This window comes from Thalassophryne amazonica, chromosome 15 (assembly GCF_902500255.1).
Source record: "Thalassophryne amazonica chromosome 15, fThaAma1.1, whole genome shotgun sequence".
Taxonomy (NCBI): domain Eukaryota; kingdom Metazoa; phylum Chordata; class Actinopteri; order Batrachoidiformes; family Batrachoididae; genus Thalassophryne; species Thalassophryne amazonica.
Window position 1 is genome coordinate 23,389,869 of NC_047117.1, and position 20,084 is coordinate 23,409,952.

General features: G+C 39.9%; 1 protein-coding gene across 4 annotated transcripts in view; it reads left to right on the plus strand.

The window, feature by feature from the left end:
• Positions 1 to 1,791: 1,791 nt before the first annotated feature.
• il15l (interleukin 15, like) overlaps positions 1,792 to 20,084 on the plus strand; it is a 33,674-nt gene continuing 15,381 nt past the window's right edge. Inside the window, exons 1-4 of one of the 4 annotated variants that reach the window (XM_034187834.1) lie at positions 1,792 to 2,050; positions 13,687 to 13,769; positions 17,255 to 17,342; positions 17,459 to 17,503. In XM_034187834.1, coding sequence (XP_034043725.1) covers positions 1,988 to 2,050; positions 13,687 to 13,769; positions 17,255 to 17,342; positions 17,459 to 17,503 — 279 coding nt within the window. In that variant the 5' untranslated portion in view covers positions 1,792 to 1,987. The remainder of the gene's footprint in view (positions 2,051 to 13,686; positions 13,770 to 17,254; positions 17,343 to 17,458; positions 17,504 to 20,084) is intronic. The other 3 variants (XM_034187835.1, XM_034187832.1, XM_034187833.1) reach the window with 3 other exon arrangements.

The window sequence follows — 20,084 nt, forward strand, 5'->3', positions numbered from 1 at the left end:
TAATTACTTAAAAGTGCCATTAATGTCATTAATTAATTTAAACTCGAAGAGTAAAAATGCCAAACTTAAGTAAATAAATACATCATTAAATAATTACTTAAATGTGTCATTAATTACTTAAATGTGCCATTAATTAATTAAAATTGGAGTTAAATACAAAAATAATTATTTCAGTATTTAATTATTGCATTACGGAAGCGTATTGTACGGAAGTGTATTGTACGGAAGTGTATTGCATTCACTGGATAAAAAAATTTTTGACCACTGATCTCGTAATTACGAGGAGAAAAGATGTAATTATGAGATCTTTTCTCCTAATTACGACATCCGGATCTCATATAAAATATCTCATAATTACGAGATCTTTTCTCACGAGATCAGGATCTCGTAATTATGAGAAAAGATCAGGTGTCTAAATAGTTTTATGTATATTGTTCCGTACTTCCAGTCCCTCAGCACAGACGTGAGCTGAGCTCAGCCGATGATAATACACTATAATCAAACACAAAGTGTGGATTTTCCCCCTGAAGTGCTCCCGGATGAATGTCCAGGGAGGAGCACGGGGCGACTTCCAGCTTTCACTCACACAGACCCACCGACCACTGAGGGACACAGCGGGGCTCACTCCCACCCGGGCACATGCCAGTCTGTGTGCTCGAGCTGTGCCTCGCCTCGCTGGAGGAGTTTCATTCATCCAGCAACAGTTTAGTGGGAAAACCACACTTTGTGCGCGCCGTGGTGTGGATCACAATGCAGTGTCGGAGGTTACAAATTGGCCTATTTTCGATTATGACTCGGGAATTCTCACGCTTGGCCTGGAAGTACGGAAGCGATTACACACACACACACACACACACACACACACACACACACACACACACACACACACACACACACACACACACACACACACACACACACACACACAAGTTAAATAAATAAAAACAATAGCTTGATCTCATAATTACGGCGACGTGGAGCATAATTTCTTGTTATAACGTGATAATTTCTCGTTATAACGTGAAAATACCGCATCATGAAATAACATGATAAGTTTCACGTTATAACATGATAAATATCACGTTATAACATGAAACTTTTCACGTGATTGCATGATACTGAGCCAAATATATATTAGGGCTTGGCAGCTCAGAGCTTCCGTACTGCATGGTCAAAAACATATATAATTATTTTACTATTTGATTAATTATTTCACTGTCCTTGTGTTGAGGTGCATCATGAATTAATTTTATCTGTCAAACTCGGCCATCAAAGTCAGTGGGCGGGGTTCTAACACCCGATTGGTTACCCTGAACATCAAGTCACGGCAAATTAATTAATGACACATTTAGGTAATTATTCTCAATTTAAATTAATTAATAACACATTTGATTAATTAATGACACGTCTAAGTAATTATTTAATGATGTATTTATTTAATTAATTAATAGCACATTTAAGTAATTATTTAATGATGTATTTATTCAATTAATGACATTTAATTAATCAATAGCACATTTGAGTAATTCTTTAATGACGTTTTTATTATTTATTTAATTTTGGCACTCTTAGTCCTCCCATATGACAGATCTGCACTCCACCTTTTCTTCTTTCTTTTTTTTTTTTCTAAATTCTACTCGCCCCACAAGTCCCAAAATGAAACTTCCCCCAAAATTGTGCGCACAAGTTGAACTTCAGGTTCGAGGCTCTGTTTGAACCTCAGCACATTTTCTCAGAGTGACGGTTCCTTCGTAACGTGACGACTCGGAGGAGAAGAAGGGAGGGGAGTGACTTGTGCGCGCTCTGGGCGTGTGTGTGAGTGTGTGGATCTCTCCCGTCGATCTTAAATCGCACTCCAAACGCTTTAAATTTGGTCGAGAGGACAAATGAGACAAATCGGCGTGAAGACGGCTGGACGACAAACATGTGATGTTGGTGTGCGTGCGCGCTGGGTGCGTGACGTGCGTCAGCGGCCGCTGCTGTGCAGATGAGACACTTCGCGACGGCGCTCCTGGTCATCGAACTCACGTCCTCCAGAGAACAGCGACCGGTAAGAGTCCCGACACACACGGATCTGAGTCTGATCACAGATCAGAGTCACACAGAGGCCGTGCTGCTGCTGCTGCTGCTGCTGCTGCTGCTTCTTCTTCTTCTTCTTCTTCTTCTTCTTCTTCTTCTTCTTCTTCTTTCCCCTAAAAACTGCAAAGGTGGCAAAAGTGCACCTGTCACTCGGACTTAACGGCGCGTGAACTTTGGAAGGTTGTGCCGGTTTGGTGTTCCACGTGGATTCGATCCTCACATTTCAGGGTTACTCCCTGAAGTTATTTGGTTTTACCCGAACACCATTAACTTGACTTTCACTTTCACTTTCCGGCCGAGCTTGATGTGAGCTCCTCCTGGGTTCAGCAGGTGATCCAGTCAAACAGCATGACAAGTTGTGTGCAAAATGATCATGCACTTCAGATCAAGACAGTTACATTACTGGATCAAAAGTGCATAGGAGATAATTATTTTGAGGGATTATGTGTGTGCACAACATACTTTAAATTATTTATATATATATATATATATATATATATATATATATATATATATATATATATATATATATATATATATATATATAACTAGTTATATTATTATACAACATAGTTAATCTCAGTGTGCATGTGAAATAAAAAGTTATTGTCCTGAGCACACAAGAAAATTATATTGCTGGAAGAAATCCTACGCATGTGTTTTTATTATCTTGAGTGAATAATAATTGCATTGATGGAATAAATCATGTCTCACCCAAGATAATTACATTGTTGGAAAAAAATATATGCACACACAAGATAATTATCTCAAATGAATGCAAGTACATTTTTCACCTTAGGGCCTACATAGGACTACAAACACCTACACATGATAATTACATTATTGGGACAAATCTTGTGTGTGCATGATACGTTTCTATAGTTATGTGCACATAATACATTTTTGGCACAAATCCTGTCTGTCCGTGGTGATTATCTTGGGTGAACATATGAATGAATACAAGATAATTCAACTGCTGGCACAAATGCTGTGCACAGGCAATAATTATTTTGAGAGAACATGCATGTTAAGTAATAACATTATTGATACAAATTGTGTACATACAAAATAATTACAGTTTGAACAAATCCCATGTGTGCAACAACAGTTTTGCAAGATTATTATACTCTTGGTGAAAATAGAGTATTCATGTATTCACACAAGATAATTATCTTGAGTGAATACATGTGCACATGATAATTACGTAGTTGGAACAAATTCTTTTAATTCCTGATGATTAACTTGAGTGAACACATGCACACCACATAATTACACTGTTGCAGCAATCATCTTGTGTTACCTGGGTGTATGAGGTGTTTATCTTGAGCACATATGTTTGCACAGATAAATAAATAGTTGAAACAATTTATCATTCTTTGCATAATTATACACTCAACAAAAATATAAACGCAACACTTTTGGTTTTGCTCCCATTTCGTATGAGATGAACTCAAAGATCTAAAACTTTTTCCACATACACAATATCACCATTTCCCTCAAATATTGTTCACAAACCAGTCTAAATCTGTGATAGTGAGCACTTCTCCTTTGCTGAGATAATCCATCCCACCTCACAGGTGTGCCATATCAAGATGCTGTTTAGACACCATGATTAGTGCACAGGTGTGCCTTAGACTGCCCACAATAAAAGGCCACTCTGAAAGGTGCAGGTTTATCACACAGCACAATGCCACAGATGTCGCAAGATTTGAGGGAGCATGCAATTGGCATGCTGACAGCAGGAATGTCAACCAGAGCTGTTGCTCGTGTATTGAATGTTCATTTCTCTACCATAAGCCGTCTCCAAAGGCGTTTCAGAGAATTTGGCATTACATCCAACCAGCCTCACAACCGCAGACCACGTGTAACCACACCAGCCCAGGACCTCCACATCCAGCATGTTCACCTCCAAGATCGTCTGAGACCAGCCACTCGGACAGCTGCTGAAACAATCGGTTTGCATAACCAAAGAATTTCTGCACAAACTGTCAGAAACTGTCTCAGGGAAGCTCATTTGCATGCTCGTCGTCCTCATCGGGGTCTCGACCTGACTCCAGTTCGTCATCGTAACCAACTTGAGTGGGCAAATGCTCACATTCGCTGGCGTTTGGCACGTTGGAGAGGTGTTCTCTTCACGGATGATGCGATGGAGATGTGTTGCACTGCATGAGGCAAATGGTGGTCACACCAGATACTGACTGGTATCCCCCCCAATAAAACAAAACTGCACCTTTCAGAGTGGCCGTTTATTGTGGGCAGTCTAAGGCACACCTGTGCACTAATCATGGTGTCTAATCAGCATCTTGGTATGGCACACCTGTGAGGTGGGATGGATTATCTCAGCAAAGGAGAAGTGCTCACTATCACAGATTTAGACTGGTTTGTGAACAATATTTGAGAGAAATGGTGATATTGTGTATGTGGAAAAAGTTTTAGATCTTTGAGTTCATCTCATACAAAATGGGAGCAAAACCAAAAGTGTTGCGTTTATATTTTTGTTGAGTGTATAAGGTCCCACAGTTGACAGTGCATGTCAGAGCACAAACCAAGCATGAAGTCAAACGAATTGTTTGTAGACCTCCGAGTCAGGATTGTCTTGGGGCACAAATCTGGGGAAGGGTACAGAAACATTTCTGTTGCTTGAAGGTCCCAATGAGCACAGTGATCTCCATCATCCGTAAATGGAAGAAGTTTGGATCCACCAGGACTCTTCCTAGAGCTGGCCACCTGTCTGAACTGAGCGATCGGGGGAGAAGGGCCTTAGTTAGGGAGGTGACCAAGAACCCAATGGTCTCTATCAGAGCTCCAGCATTCCTCTGTGGAGAGAGGAGAACCTTACAGAATGACAACCATCTCTGCAGCAAACCAACAATCAGGCCTGTATGGTAGAGTGGCCAGACGGAAACCACTCCTTAGTAAAAGGCACATGGCAGTGTGCCCAGAATTTGTCAAAAGGCACCTGAAGGACTCTCAGACCATAAGAAACAATATTCTCTGGTCTGATGAGACAGAGATTGAACTCTTTGGTGTGAATGCCAAGCGTCATGTTTGGAGGAAACCAGGAACCATCCCAGTGAAGCATGGTGGTGGCAGCATCATGATGTGGGGATGTGACCAGTCAGGAGTGAGGGAAAGATGAATGCAGCAATGTACAGAGACATCCTGGATGAAAACCTGTTCCAGAGCACTCTTGACCTCAGACCTGGGCAACGGTTCATCTTTCAGCAGGACAGTGACCCTAAGCACACAGATAAGATATCAAAGGAGTGGCTTCAGGACAACTCTGTGAATGTCCTCGAGTGGCCCAGCCAGAGCCCAGACCTGAATCTGACTGAACATCTCTGCAGAGATCTGAAGATGGCTGTGCACTGACACTCCCCATCCAACCTGATGGAGCTTGAGAGGTGCTGCAAAGAGGAATATGCAAACCTGCTCAAAGATAGGTGTACCAAGCTTGTGGAATCATGTTCAAGAAGACCTGAGCCTGTAAATTCTGCCAAAGGTGCATCAACAAAGTATTGAGCAAAGAGTGTGAATAAATATTAAGTGGACTGCATTTATATAGTGTTTTTCCATCTGCATCAGGCGCTCAAAGCGCTTTACACACTAATGCCTCACATTCACCCCAATGTGAGGCTGCTGCCATACAAGTTGCCCACTACACACCGGGATCAACTAGGAGGTTAAGGACCTTGCCCAAGGGCCCTTAGTGATTTTCCGGTCAGGCTGGGATTTGAACCGGGTCTCCAGCCCAACGCCTTAACCACTAGACCATCACCTCTCCTATAAATCACATCCATAATACGTACAGTAGTGTTCAGAATAATAGTAGTGCTATGTGACTAAAAAGTTTAATCCAGGTTTTGAGTATATTTCTTATTGTTACATGGGAAACAAGGTACCAGTAGGTTCTCACAAATCCAACAAGACCAAGCATTCATGATATGCACACTCTTAAGGCTATGAAATTGGGCTACTAATACAAAAAGTAGAAAAGGGGGTGTTCACAATAATAGTAGCATCTGCTGTTGACGCTACAAACTCAAACCTTTTATGTTCAAACTGCTTTTTTAGCAATCCTGTGAATCACTAAACTAGTATTTAGTTGTATAACCACAGTTTTTCATGATTTCTTCACATCTGTGAGGCATTAATTTTGTTGGTTTGGAACCAAGATTTTGCTGGTTTAATAATGTGCATGGGGTTATTGTCCTGTTGAAACACCCATTTCAAGGGCATGTCCTCTTCAGCATAAGGCAATATGACCTCTTCAAGTATTTTGACATATCCAAACTGATCCATGATACCTGGTATGTGATATATAGGCCCAACACCATAGTAGGAGAAACATGCCCATATCATGATGCTTGCACCACCATGCTTCACTGTCTTCACTGTGAACTGAGATCATTTTAGATGAACAGCCTATAATTTTTTGCACCTGCGTATAAGTTTTCCCCTCTTCAATCAACTTTTTAATCAAACTACGCTGTTCTTCTGAACAATGTCTTGAACGTCCCATTGTCCTCAGGCTTTCAAAGAGAAAAGCAGGTTCAACAGGTGCTGGCTTCATCCTTAAATGGGGGACACCTGATTCACAACTGTTTGTTCCACAAAATTGATGAACTCACTGACTGAATGCCACACTACTATTATTGTGAACACCCCCTTTTCTACTTTTTTTTTTTTTTAGTAATAGCCCAATTTCATAGCCTTAAGAGTGTGCATATCATGAATGCTTGGTCTTGTTGGATTTGTGAGAATCTACTGAATCTACTGGTACCCTGTTTCCCATGTAGCAATAAGAAATATACTCAAAACCTGGATTAATCTTTTTAGTCACATATCACTACTATTATTCTGAACACTACTGTATGGACATGTGATTTATTAGTTTTTCATTTTTAATAAATTTGCAAAAATAAATATAAACACCCCAACTTTTTTTCTTGTTGTCATTATTGGGGTGTTGTGAGTAGAATTTTGAGGTAAAAATGAATTTACTCCATTTTGGAATAACGCTGTAACATAACAAAATGTGGAAAAAGTGAAGTGCTGTGAATACAACCCCAATTCCAATGAAGTTGGGACTTTGTGTAAAATGTAAATAAAAACAGAATACAATGATTTGCAAATCCTCTTCAACCTATATTCAATTGAATACACCACAAAGACAAGATATTTAATGTTCAAACTGATAAATTTTATTGTTTTTGTGCAAATATTTGCGCATTTTGAAATGGATGCCTGCAACACGTTTCAAAAAAGCTGGGACAGTGGTATGTTTACCACTGTGTTACATCACCTTTCCTTCTAACAACACTCAATAAGCTTTTGGGAACTGAGGACACTAATTGTTGAAGCTTTGTAGGTGGAATTCTTTCCCATTCTTGCTTGATGTACGACTTCAGTTGTTCAACAGTCCAGGGTCTTCGTTGTCGTATTTTGTGCTTCATAATGCGCCACACATTTTCAATGGGTGACAGGTCTGGACTGCAGGCAGGCCAGTCTAGTACCCGCACTCTTTTACTACGAAGCCATGCTGTTGTAACCCGTGCAGAATGTGGCTTGGCATTGTCTTGCTGAAATAAGCAGGGATGTCCCTGAAAAAGACGTTGCTTGGATGGCAGCATGTGTTGCTCCAAAAACTGGATGTACCTTTCAGCATTGATGGTGCCATCACAGATGTGTAAGTTGCCCATACCATGGACACTAATACACCCCTATGCCATCACAGATGCTGGATTTTTAACTTTGAACTGGTAACCATCTGGATGGTATTTTTCCTCTTTTGTCTGGAGGACACAACATCCATGATTTCCAAAAACAATTTGAAACGTGGACTCATCAGACCACAGTATACTTTTCCACTTTGCGTCTGTCCATTTCAAATGTGCTTGGACCCAGAGAAGGCGACGGCATTTCTGGATGTTGTTGATGTATGGCTTTCGCTTTGCATGGTAGAGTTTCAACTTGTACTTGTAGATGATTAACTGTGTTAACTGACAGTGGCTTTCTGAAGTGTTCCTGAGCCCACGTGATAAGATCCTTTACACAATGATGTCGGTTTTGATTGCAGTGCCGCCTGGGGATTGAAGGTCACGGGCATTCAGTGTTGGTTTTTGGCCTTGCCGCTTACGTGTAGAAAGTTCTCCAGATTCTCTGCATCTTCAGATTATATTATGGACTGTAGATGATGGAATCCCTAAATTCCTTGCAATTGAACATTGAGACTATTTTTTCACGCAGTTGTTCACAAAGTGGTGATCCTCGCCTCATCTTTGCTTGTGAACGGCTGAGCCTTTTGGGGATACTTCTTCAAATCTTCAAATCTCAAATTGTTTTTGGAAATCATGGACGTCGTGTCCTCCGGACAAAAGAGGAGGAAAAAGACCATCCAGATTGTTACCAGCACAAAATTCAAAAGCCAGCATCTGTAATGGTATGGGGGTGTGTTAGTGCCCATGGAATGGACAACTTACACATCTGTGATGGCACCATCAATACTGAAAGGTAACTTCATTTGAATTGGGGTTGTACTTTCTGGATGCACTGTACATTTTTGGACAAATCCTGTTTGCGTGCTCATTTTCTCTCATAATTACATTGTTGGCAAAATTCCTTCACACAGAAGATCATTATCTTGCGTGAATACGTACACACATGATAATTCCACTGCTGGAACAAATCCTGTCTGCGAGTGACACTTTCCACAGTGAGCCACTTTTTGGAATTAAAAACAAAAGGTGGAGATGAACTTTGAAGTAAAGAACAATGTCATCATATTATTCGCTTTTTACACCATCTGGGTATTTATTCCACTTTCCTGTCAAAGATTTCTTTATCTGTATAAATTGTGATAACTTGCTGATCTTGGCAGCATCAGTGCACTTAAAAAAAACTGAAACATTCACTTTCCCTTCATATTTTGATCCACCTGCACGTTCTTGTAATGCACCAAACCCTCCGTTTCTGAAGACTTCTTGTTTTATTGTATAATTATTTGTAGTGGTGAGAGAAAGAAGGAGGCAGTACAGATGAACTTGTAGATAGTATCTGTTAAATATGCACAATTCAAAAAGTGCACAATTCATGTGTAGTTGGAGCATTTTATATATTTATTTGGCAAATTCATCACTGGACTAAAAGTAGTTACTCATCGAAATAATGAGTTGATTTTTGTGCCACATTCAGCATCCTAGCTGAAAGGTATATGACGCATTTCTAAATTGTGCAAGGTACTGCCTAAGCAATTAAAAGGTGTCCACTGTACTTTGTTTACCAAAGGCTTGGCACATCGTGTACTCTTCACAATTCCAACTCTGTCAGTTCACTGATAAGGTGCCAAAAAAATGAAGTATTCACAGGCAGTACATTTTAGTTTTGACTCAACTTGTCAAAACACACATGCAATCAAACCAGATACAAATGTGCAGGAAACTGAAGTGGGATGTGGGGAGAAATTGGTTAAGTTGCTGTCGACATGAACACTACAAAAATTACAGCTGTGCTTGTGTTTTTGATTCACAAAGTGAGGATCAGATTTAGTCACCTGTTGCTGTATATCAATAGAGCAGTGGTCACCAACCTTTTTAAGCCAAAGCTCCCCTAGCTCTGCCTGAGAAGAAGACAAGATCTACCAACCGTACTGTAAACAAAAATACACAAGAACAATAATCCTTCCAAAAGGAAAATTCTTCACTTTAACAGTATTTAAGAATATTATTTGAATACAATTCAGAAATTCAATGAATTTAGAACCGTTTTCTGTTTTTGGTATATTTTTGTGTAATATTTTATAAAGATTTAACAAGCTTTATATTTTATACTACTATAAATGACACATTTGCTTCAAGAAATAAATTCACTGTTTTAGAATGCTTGAAAGACCAAATGCTTCAGAATTTGTGAAAACAATGTTTTCTGAAGTAATGAGTTAATTTGGTCTTCTGAGCATTCTGAAACCGAATTTGTTTCTTGAAGTCTTGGTTTTTGAAGTAATTAAATATAGTTTCTGCATTAGCGAGCATGGCTTGTTTAAACAAATCACCGTCTGTAAACGGCTTTATGTGTTTTGCCAAGATATGACTCCCTTGAAACGAAGTTTCTGTGGCGGCCTTGTTGAAGGTTTGGTGAAAAACAATTGCTGGGCTTTCAATGCTGTTTTCAGTTCGCCAACCTTTTTTAGACGAATAGAGCTCTTTGGCGGGTAGTTGTCTTTAAACTTCGGGTGGTTGGTTTCGTGGTGCCGCTGCAGGTTCCCTCGTTTAGAAAGCACCTGTGGTTGGTGGCATAACATGCAAATACACTTGTCCTTCACCATGGTAAAAATAAATTCCTCCTCCCATTCTGGATGAAAATGGTAGATCTTTGATTTTTTTGTGAGGTATCTGCCATAGCCATTTTTTTTACTTCCTTTTTTTTTGCTTTAACTTATTCTTCTTCACTTTTTTTTGGGACTTGATGAACACATACAGCGCCATGGTCATTGCAAACCATACGGTGGTTGATCTTGGAACTACAGCAGGGACCGCATTCCCATTCAGTGAATGAAAACTATGTTCATAGATCTATATATGCTGTGGCAGCTTCAACCAAATTGGTTGAGACTTAAGAAATCCACTAGGAAAGGCTTATAGATCTACCTGTCGATCGCGATTGACGGGTTGGTGACCACTGCAATAGAGGGTATTCACGTGACGGCGTACCTTGGCACCATCGCCATACTGGCGAGATCGACCCCCAAACATAGTGCGTGAAACCTTGTTTTATGTGTGATAAAGAATCGTTATAGGCGACATGGTCATCTACTGTTACGTTTTACAGATGTTCAAACAGGACCTGCCAGCACTGGCAAAAACACAGGGTGCAGAAAACGAAGCTCTATGAAGTGATAGGAGAAGGTAGTGGTGAGCTAACCTTTGTCAAGATTTCACCGGGAAAAACCTTGCAAATGTCCGAGTGTGTTCGGAACATTTCATAGGACTTTTATTTATCCGAGAGAGAGAGAGAGAGAGAGAGAGAGAGAGAGAGAGAGAGAGAGAGAGAGAGAGAGAGAGACATACACAAAGAGAGAGTACACATTAGAGTGCGGTTCAGTCCTCATAGTTGTGTCTGAATCCAACCCAGATGCTGTTACTCTTCGTTTCCATCCTAAACCCAGCAAACAGGAAGAAAAGGAATGTTTGGATCATGTGAAGCAGACCTGTTGGCTACCCTGCATCATTAATTAATTAACAAAACTAACTGTCAGTAGAGAGTTTTCAATCACGTGACCGATTTGCTGTGGGACAGTTACCATCTCCATCGTGGATTACTACGCTGCTGGCACGTGAAAGAAAATAGAGAGAAAGAAAGCTTAATACGAGGCCTTAAACCCTCGAGATAAAGCTGTTTATTGTGATTGATGTGTAACAGTTGGTTCAGTGGATCCGTCTGTTGTACCGGATAGTGAATTTAATGACGATGTAACGAAGTGGCCGGCAGTTTCACAGCGTAAACTTAATATGGCCAGAACCAAGCTGACCGCCCATAAATCCACCGGAGAAAAAGCTCAGCGGAAGCAGATTGGTACCAAAGCCGCTTGGAAGAGCAGTCTGGCTACCGGCAGTGTGAAGAACCTCACCGTTACAGGCGTGGCACCGTGGTGCTGAGACAGATTCGCCGCTACCAGAAATCCACCGAGCTAGCCACACCCCTTTCTAGATTGTTCCTCACGTGCACCAAATTAATACCGTGATTTGTTTGCTCCTTATTTAAACCCTCACAGTCTCACAGCTCACTGCCATTTTGTTGTTGCTTCTTGCACACATCCCAGCTGTTATTTAGTCCTGATTTTTGCCTGGCCGTGTACTGTGTTTTGCTCTGTCCTCCTCTTTCACGCCTTTTTGCCTCATCCTTGAAAACTGTCTTTGCTCGTGCTTTAGAACCCTGCCAGAATATGACTGCATTTTTGCTTGACCCCTATTGTGCCTTTGCTCCGCTGACTGACCACCTGTGTACCGAACCAGAGCCTGGAATAAAGACCATAATTTCTCACACGCCTAAACCTAGTCTGGAGTCTGCTTTGTGGGTCCAGCCACTCCTGATGCTGGGCAGCCACCCGTCACAACAAAAACAAGGTTTTCTATAGCTGTTTTATGGTCTTTAGTGTTTCTTGAACTATCAAAAGAACACATTTTTTTGTGTGTTATTCATGCTATAAATAATGCGTGGGTGTTTCTATTCCCCTTTAAACTGCAGATCATAAAGTAGACAATGCTCCTACTGCCAAGGGGATTTTAGCATTGCATTATGTTTTTATTTTTTCAGGTATAGCAAGTAAAGATTTGAAATCAATTATTTATAATCTGGTACAGAATTTAAAAAAAATGGTGTTGACTGGAATGAGATTTGCCCTCTAAAATTACAATGTACCAATGGGGTGCTTGCAGAAATGGCAGCTATAGCATACATAACCATCTGTACATTTGCATCCACAACTTACTATGTTTTCATGAGCTTTAGAATGAGCCCTTCTTATCTACGTGGTTGCCAGGGCCAGATTACCCCCTCCCCCCCGCCTCCCTATACACACCCTACCTACCCCAGTGATCGCAAAGTTGATGTCAACATTACGTACAATTCTATATTAATGGTGCAAATATTTAACGTGTTAGGCATTGAGAAATTAACATGCACAGATATATGGTGCATCCGGAAAGTATTCACAGCACTTTTTCCACATTTTGTTATAAAAGCATTCACACCCTTTGCTCAGTACTTTGTTGATGCACCTTTGGCAGCACTTACCTCAAGTCTGACTTGAACAATTACAGCCAATTAGGCTTCTGTGGCTGTGCACAGTGCAAAGTTTACATTTTGTATCATCAGTTATACAGCTTTATGATGAAATGATATAGAGGAGGAGTTTCTTCAAAAGAAGACCTGAAAGTTTAGCTACAAATTGCCAGAGGGTACATCTGAGATGCAAGCCGAGATTTGATCCGTTTTAGTGACAGAATATCCTTCCCCGCTCTACCCCACTATGAAGCTGAGAGTGGTGAACTATGCAGTGTGCACAATTTCTCCACTCACAGCCACAGAAGCCTATAACTTCTTCTGGGTTGTCTAGGTGTCTTGGTGGCTTTCCTCACTCTTCTCCTTGTTGCACAGTCACTCAGTTTTTGGGAACTGTCTACTCCACACAGATTTACAATAGAGTGCCATATTGTTTGTATTTCTTCATAACTGAAGTAAATATAGTCTAATACATATTCAGTGACTTGGAAATGTTTATGTATCCATCCCCTGACTTGTCTGATTATTTACAGGTATTATACCAAAATGTTTCATTACTTATGCAACCCATCATCTTGGCTTTAATATTTTTTTAATAAATTTATATCAAATGTTAGAGATTTGCTTTGAGTTTGAGTTTAAGGAAGATAACTTTAGAAATTTTTATATTGAGAAGCCTGATTTACTTTTTGTATTTGAAATGGCATAAACAAATTATAATGTATGAAATACCAAGGGGCTGAATATTTTTTCCAGCCACTGTAAATAAATGTTGATTGATTGCCACAAAAAAGACAATCCACTAACCTGTGTGAACATTCTTTCTAGAAAGGCGCCCAGTTCCTGCTGTCTTGTAGCCTGTGCCGACTGAGCCACACAACTCAGGCGTGGCTTTGTTTCTTTGTTCTGAGGTAGGCGTACAGTCTATTTGAGGGTGATTCTTAGACTACGGGCACTTATTATGTCCTTTGATCATATTGTATGAAAAACAGAAAAAAGGGGAAATTTCACACTTTTATAGTTATCTTTACAATGAAAGTGTGTTTAAAAAATTTGTTCTAGTAGTCTGTGATGACTTTTTCACCTTTTTTCAGCATCATTATATGCAAATATTGCCGTTTTGTGCTTGTCCCACACCCAGACTTTTGATCTTCAATGATAAAAATGAATGGTAAAGAAACATTTTTTCTAATGTTTTAAAATATCTCTGAATAAAATATCAGTAAAATAATCAAAACATAATTGAGGTATTCAATGTCATACAACTGTTGTGATTTTTTTAAACAAAATGTAGTTGTCCCACACTATTGCCATAATTTCCACCACAACACTATATTGTCCCTTTAAACAGTTTGTATGGAAGATTGTTTGGGTAGTTTCTATGGAGATAAACAGTGACATCAGAGCACATTTATATAGCACCACATCACAACAAACAGTTGCCCCAATGCGCTTTATATTGTAAGGCAATGGTGTGGTGGAAATTACATTTACAAGGCCAATAGTGCCCGTAGTTAAAGAATCACCCTTGAAGGTTAAACATGATGCAGAAATAGCTTATGTAATCAAACACAAACTGGCTTTTGGCATATTAATGTAACACCAGAAAGAACAATTTTGTAAAGATCACACTGAACTGAAATTTAAATTTGTTTAGGAAAAAAAAAAAGAAATTGATGTGAGAATTCTCCTGCAGAAATAATCCATCAGAGGTTCAGTCACACATTTAAAGGGGTCATATTGTGAGCTGCTAATTTTCTCAGTAATCGCGCATTAAGTGGACCCAAGAAATGAAGCTGCCGACAGCTGTTAAAAGTGCTAACGCCATTAGTATACAACATTAAATCAGATGAGAGTTTCACTCAGAGCAAATATTGCAGCAATGTCTTAAACCAATTGTTATGGTGTTTCACCACACAGCAAACTCTATTATTCCAGGTGTTTGTAATAAAATACTGCAAATGAGAGACACAATCTCAGCTCGGAGCTGCACCGAGCTGGTAGCTACGGTCACAGTGAGAGACGGAGACGCTTGGGTCTCACTGTCCCTCAAAGTGACCATGCCCCCAAATTTGCAGAGCTTTGTCTTAAAATGTCTTAAACTAAGAAGTTAGAAAAAAATTCATCCCCTGTACAGCGTCGTCGAGGAGGAAACTATTTATAGAGACCAAAACTGTTTTTTTTATTTTGTACCAGGCTGTAAACATGTTTATTTCTGCACTAATGTTGGATATTTTAACATGGACTGCTATGGGAATGTGTTCTGTTGTAGCCAGCCTCATGCGGCCAGTCAAGGAACTTTAACTTTTTGTTTTATTTGTTTTGTTTTATTATGAGTTTGAACATGTAGAAGCAGCAGCATAACAGCTCAACCGATTTATAACATTAAAAACAAGCCATTGACTACTCCATCATACGTTTAGAGTGTTAAGGGGTTTGTGTATTGACGTAGCTATATTTCTTGTATATGTTGCTTATTACTCTTACTGTGTAAATATCACTTATATACATAATGTCCATTTTCTTGAGCCGTTTGGGTGGGTGGGGAGAATTCCCATGGGATAAAAAAGCTTTTCAACCTACCATCCTTGGTTCTGAAGACCAGGCACCTAAGTGGCTCTACTCTACTCTTCTTCTTTTTTTTTTAGATATTTAGATATACCTTTAGTATACACTAGTAGAGTTCTACCTTAGAATTAGAATGTATTATAGAAGACATACCTTACTGAATTTTCATGTCTTAATGTTGTTTTCTAAATCTAATCATGAATTGTTGCACCCGTATGAAACATTAGATGTTTAACCCAAAGTGCATTTATAACTTAACAAGAACCTTTATTGGTGTACACACACACACACACACACACACACATACATATATATATATAGTAATTTCTGGACTATAGAATGCACCTCCGCATATAAGCCGCAACCACCAGTTTTAAAAAGAAAAACAAATCCATAAATAGGCCACACTTGTCTATAAGCTCCAGGTCTCCACGTTGTAACATGAGATACTGACACAGAAAGATGTTGGACAGAAAGATTTTTTAACTTTTAATTAAATATGTACCGTAAATGCATTTTTCCTGAAAATGTTACACATAAATATTGACGAGCACCTCATCCAGCATGCACACGGTGTCGCGCGATGTCTCCGCCCCACACGGATGCAAAACTGAATAATTTCAAAAAATGTTTCCCTTTGTGGTTCATGACAAGTTCGTCGTGTGCAGCCACGGTCACCTGGTATCTGTGGTAAATGAGACATGAATGTGGCACTGTGACTTTTTCAACTTGTGGCACAAAGACAGAGACCCGGTGTGTGGCGGGTGCGAGGGGGGGGTGAGCTCCGCTGACTGATCTGACGGAGCAACTCTGCACCAAGTGCCCAAGTCCAGCCATGAAAGGAATTAAAGTATTTTTCAGATGTTTTCGGAAATCAAGAGGCTTTATGTGGATAATTTTTCTTCAGAATTTGATGATGAATTCCACTAAAATTAACAGGTAAGACTGTACATTTACTCTGTGTGTGAATTAACGCCGCATGAGGACCGGAGCTTTCAGCCAATCAGTGGACAGCATTAATTGATGTATTTTGACTTATGAGAAAGCCTGTAAAAATCCATAAATTAGCTGCATCATTGTTTAAACTGCAGTGTTCAAAGAGTGTGAAAAAAGTAGCAGCTTATAGTCCAGAAATTATATATAAATATATGCATGCAAAGACCAAATCAATGTATATGTTTGCATATAATCTCTGTAAAATCAAAATAAACAAATCAATGTTTTTGGTGTTGGGATTTTTTTTTTGCACTTAATTTTTCTTGGATACGGTGTTTTAAGCAAAAAAAAAAAAAAGTAATTTGTGGCATGCAGTATTTTATATATAAGTATGTGTGTGTTAGCTAAAACATGCCACAGACACAGATGAAATGAATAAATTAAAAAAATAATAAAAAAAAAAAAATCCTTGTAAATAAAATCAGGCATCTAAGAAAAGATGAGTTTCTGTCAAGGTCTTTTTGATGGAAAGGATATGCTACTTGCCACACCCCCACTTCCTTCAGTGGGTGTGTCACACAAAATGGTAATTAAACGATATATGGACTTTCACGACATATGTCACGAGTGTGTATAGTGAGCTGTTGCAGGGCTAAATGTTGCTGAGAGAGTAGTTTCTTCACACACAGACACACAGTCATTGACTTTGAGGATATTTAATCAAATTTAATTGCAAACGGTAAACTTCTAAAAAAAAAAAAATGTATGTAGCACAATATGACCCCTTTAACATTCTGGACATTTCAGTTAGTCTTCTGTAGACATAAAACCAACAACAACAAAAACACAAAGGTGGAAGTTGTTCGACTAAATATGCATTGTTCTTTTGAAGTTTCCTGAGTACGTGCACGTGTGCCATTTCTGTGTCCAGTGCAGCAGAGGTCAGCATGTGTTTGGACAACATGAGCGACATCATTAAGGTGAGAGAAGATACCTAGTTATGTCCACCAGTGACGTTTACTTACACAACGTACAAACCTTAAAACATATTTTACGATCTTCTCCTAAACATGTTACTGTGTTTTTGCCTTTTCAGAAATCTGATGCTTTGCTGTACACGCCTTCAATTAATGACATTGAAGTAAGTCCTGTTTGTGCATTGTCAAGTCACAGCTTTGATTTTTCTTCACAGAAGAAAAATATTTCTACACATAGAAAATCAATAGCAATTCCCCTGCTGGCAAGTTCCAGTGCTTAAAAAATTAAGCAAATGTGGAAGTGCCAAAAGTTGCAGTTCCTTGAATGGCCATTTGAGGTTGGCTCCAAAATTGAGTAAATACCCATCAAATCCTGTGTTAAAATTCATGACAATTGTCTGTTGGGTTGTGTGTGTGTTTTTTTGGGGAATTGAATGAAACTTTAAAGTTTAAGCTATTTTAAGCACATACTGGATATGTGATGAACAAACCCTGCATGATGTCACTCATAGGTTTTCCATAGAGACCCAGATGAGCCAATGTGAAGGACAACATTTGTTGCTCTTGGTGTTGCCATGTTCACAGTGCGTACTCATCCTACATTATGACTAACTCATACATGGATAAAGAGGTGGAGTCTGGGTGACTGGGCAGGACAAATGAACCCTGAACACGCTTCCCACCCACCATCTTCGAGTTATCAAAATCAGATTTGTTATATTAGTCATAAATAATGTTAAAACAAATTGATATTGAATAGATGCATTTGCTGCTGTGTTCAAAAATCTACACAGTATCTTTAATTTGAGCCTCAGAGAGCTGATCAGACACTTTAACACCGTCAGAGCGTCTAGTGAATCCAGAAAGTACTCACAGTGCTTCACTTTTTCTTATTTTATGTTACAGCCTTATGCTGCCTTTACACATAGGCAGGACGCGTTACAAATGTCATATTAGCAGCATACTTGGCACATTCCTGACATTCTTAACATGACTTAACGCATCTGAATAGGTTTCTTAATAAGTGCGTGTTGATGCATGATATTCGTAATTTTCGTGGAGCATATTTTTGGCCGTCAAAAAATCTTCCACGAATGTCACGCACCACCCTCATTTCGCCTCATGTCGTGGAGGTCGCAACTGAGCGTGTTGATCCGTCTTGATTAGTGGTGATCCTTAACAGAGCATGGCAGAGTTCTTCTCTGACGTGCGCACAATTAAACCCTGCTGCACTGCATTCAGTTTCATTGCTGCAGTATGCTGAAGAAGGACAGCGACGCCAAGTCGGCTAAAAGTCTCATTCCAATGTTCATCAGTGCGCTCCTGCAGGTGTTCCACCTGCTGCTGCTGTGCCTGATGTTAGGGAACACGAGTGAGATGAGAGCCGTGTGGAGCCACACATCTGGCTCTATCTGTCTCCTCCTCCTCTCTGCACCACTCCATGGCACAGAGCCCAACTAAGCATGCAGTCACAAAGTTCTTCTGCTGTGGATTTTGAGGAGCAAACTGGAGCGATCTGAATTGTTCAGCAGCTGATGGATGAATATGGGTGTGTGTGTGTGTGTGGGGACAATCTGCCTCATTCACAGCGTGACAGAACGTAACGATGCGCTGTTATACGCAATAGAGTGGAACAGCGCGGAACATTATTCTTGACTGTGTGTAATGGTTCTTGATAATTCTCCAGCAACACGTGCCATTAATCGTAACGCGTGGTAACAGGTTGCAGCAGTTCCTGAGGATACCTGACGCCTCTGCCTCAAATCATCACATTCGTGATCAGCGACCAAGAATGTATACTTCGTGGCATTCATGACTTGCTGTCGTGTAAACGCAGGATTAGCAGGCTAGCAGTCTAGCACAGTTAGACTTCTTTGTATTCTCCCACATCCCATTGGTCCACATCAGTATTCACCCCAAGTTCATTTTGCCACGCCTGTGCCATGTTGTTGACACCCCAAAATGTGACTCAGCTCATGAATTATCCGCAAACCGTTAATTGCAAAACGTGAATACTGAAAAAATATCTCCAAAAACGTGAACACGGGTCTCACAAAACATGAACGCGGATCTCGCAAAACGCGGATCTCGCAAAACGCGAACGCGGGCCTCGCAAAACATGAACTCGGGTCACACAAAATATGAATGTATACAGTGAGGAAAATAAGTATTTGAACACCCTGCGGTTTTGCAAGTTCTCCCACTTAGAAATCATGGAGGGGTCTGAAATTTTCATCTTAGGTGCATGTCCACTGTGAGACACATACCGTATTTTCCGGACTATAAGTCGCACCGGAGTATAAGTCGCACCAGCCACTGTATCCATTATAAAGAAAAATAAACCATAAACAAGTCGCACTGGACTATAAGTCGCATGGACATACAGGTATGTTAACATGAAAAGTTCAGATGATAATATTGTGACGGCTACCGTTTTGCATATTTCACCAGTCGCAACTTGTAATCTGCAGAGTATGATTTTCTTTTTGGTGGCATTTTTTTTGGGCCTTCTTCGTTGTCTTGTTATCAGTAATGTTGAAATTTTTATTTTTCTATGGTAGTCAGAAGTCACAGGAACAGTCACACAAGCCTTGAGTGCCCTCTCGTGAGCTGCATTTTACCTATGGATATGTTTGTATTTTGCAGACCACATTGCGAGCCGAACCATAACCCGCACCATCGCTGAACGGTTCTTTTCTAACATATTACCTGCTGTGGACCATAGTACACACCAGGTGTCAGCTG